Genomic DNA, 1,427 nt, shown 5'->3' on the forward strand with positions numbered 1-1,427 from the left:
ACATCGTCTATTCGTCGGTGTTTTAGATCTTGCTCACCTTGTGCATGTTCTGAAGCTGTCTTCTGTGCAGCTACCTCACAAATTGAACGTTTTATTGCCGTCACCAATTCATGTTGATTGTCTGACTGCAGTGAGTATTGTAAACGTCTCTTGTTCAAAGCTTTCATTTTGAATCATTCTGCTATTTCTCCCAGCAGAAGACATCTCAGCATAATGAAATAAGTTGCTACATCGCGCTTTTTTGAGAAAGTAACAAAATTCTAGAACTATAGTGCTCACAGATCTTATCCTAGGAGATTTGTATATGCAATAAGAAAAGCAGAAACTAAATATATTTTTGTTTACTGAGAATTGTTTGTATTCAGAGCGAGGTCATTTAGAGCTTTTTGATATCTGCTGAATGTCAAACGATTTCTTTTTCGTAAACCACTATTATTGTACTATCTCGACCTTGAGTGTGACCCTTCACACTAGAATGTATGGCAACAACATGTACCACACAGCGCTGCGCAGACGCACGATGTAAGTTGGCTTCCATCCACCCAACATTAAATCAGAATCATCCGGTATAAAGGGAGAACCTTCAGTTGACATGATGTCTATCACAGTGGTGCTTGTGAGAGCATTAGCTCATAAAGCTCAGTGCATTCGATTTTACAGGTCTTTTACACGATTATAGTAAATAGATTTAATTAGGCCATTTATGGTTTTCTTTTTGTGATCCTTCGTAGAAGCAGTTCTGTTGTTTCTAAGGTCATGTAAGAAGTAACGCCTCGAAGACAAGGCTATTGTCACCACTGCTACTAGCAGCACACTGCCTGTCAGTCATTTCCAGGGCACCTATGCTAATACCCGATAATTGAAGCCTTCAACACAAAGGATACTACAGAAATCTCTCTACCTTCGGACAGTGGTTCACCTTAAGTGAAATACCTGACTCCCATCCTTTGACACCCGGTCTTACACCATTCAAATGGTGAAGTCGAGGTAAAATCATCATTTCAGGGGGCAGCACACCCAGCTTATATCACTAGAGCCGTCTCTAAGTTTGAGACCTCGACAACCGTATCACACTATTAACCATGCAGTAAGAGGCACAGGCCCTGGTGCGCACTCGTCAGCAAAGTGTTTGTCGCTTTCTGCGGGTAACACCAGGTCAGATACCAAAAATTAAAACCCTTCTTCCTCGGTGAAGAAAGCAGCACGAAGTCTAGCCTCACAATCAGAACGTTTGTTTTCTTACGCACCTCAATTTTTGGTCATCGATATCATCAATCAATGCGGTGACTTTTAAAATGAAATGAGTGCTAGAATTACTCTCCAAGAAATCACTAAGCAAGGCAGGGTTTTCGTTGGATGCTCTTCAATAGGTATCAAAGCCTGAAGTTGCACTGACGTCACCGACGCAAGGTGAAATATTCCCAAGC

The 1,427-nt window shown here is 41.4% G+C and overlaps 1 protein-coding gene across 1 annotated transcript; it reads right to left on the minus strand.

The window, feature by feature from the left end:
- Nucleotides 1–754: 754 nt before the first annotated feature.
- Nucleotides 755–997, minus strand: PHALS_00061 (uncharacterized protein; the record flags this gene model as incomplete). The annotated part of the gene is made up of 2 exons (XM_024727370.1): nt 755–840; nt 910–997. The coding sequence occupies 2 exons, from the start codon at nt 995–997 to the stop codon at nt 755–757; spliced, it is 174 nt and encodes a 57-aa protein (XP_024572094.1).
- Nucleotides 998–1,427: the final 430 nt, after the last annotated feature.

This window comes from Plasmopara halstedii (assembly GCF_900000015.1).
Source record: "Plasmopara halstedii genome assembly, contig: Scaffold_110, whole genome shotgun sequence".
In the NCBI taxonomy this organism is placed as follows: Eukaryota; Oomycota; class Peronosporomycetes; order Peronosporales; family Peronosporaceae; genus Plasmopara; species Plasmopara halstedii.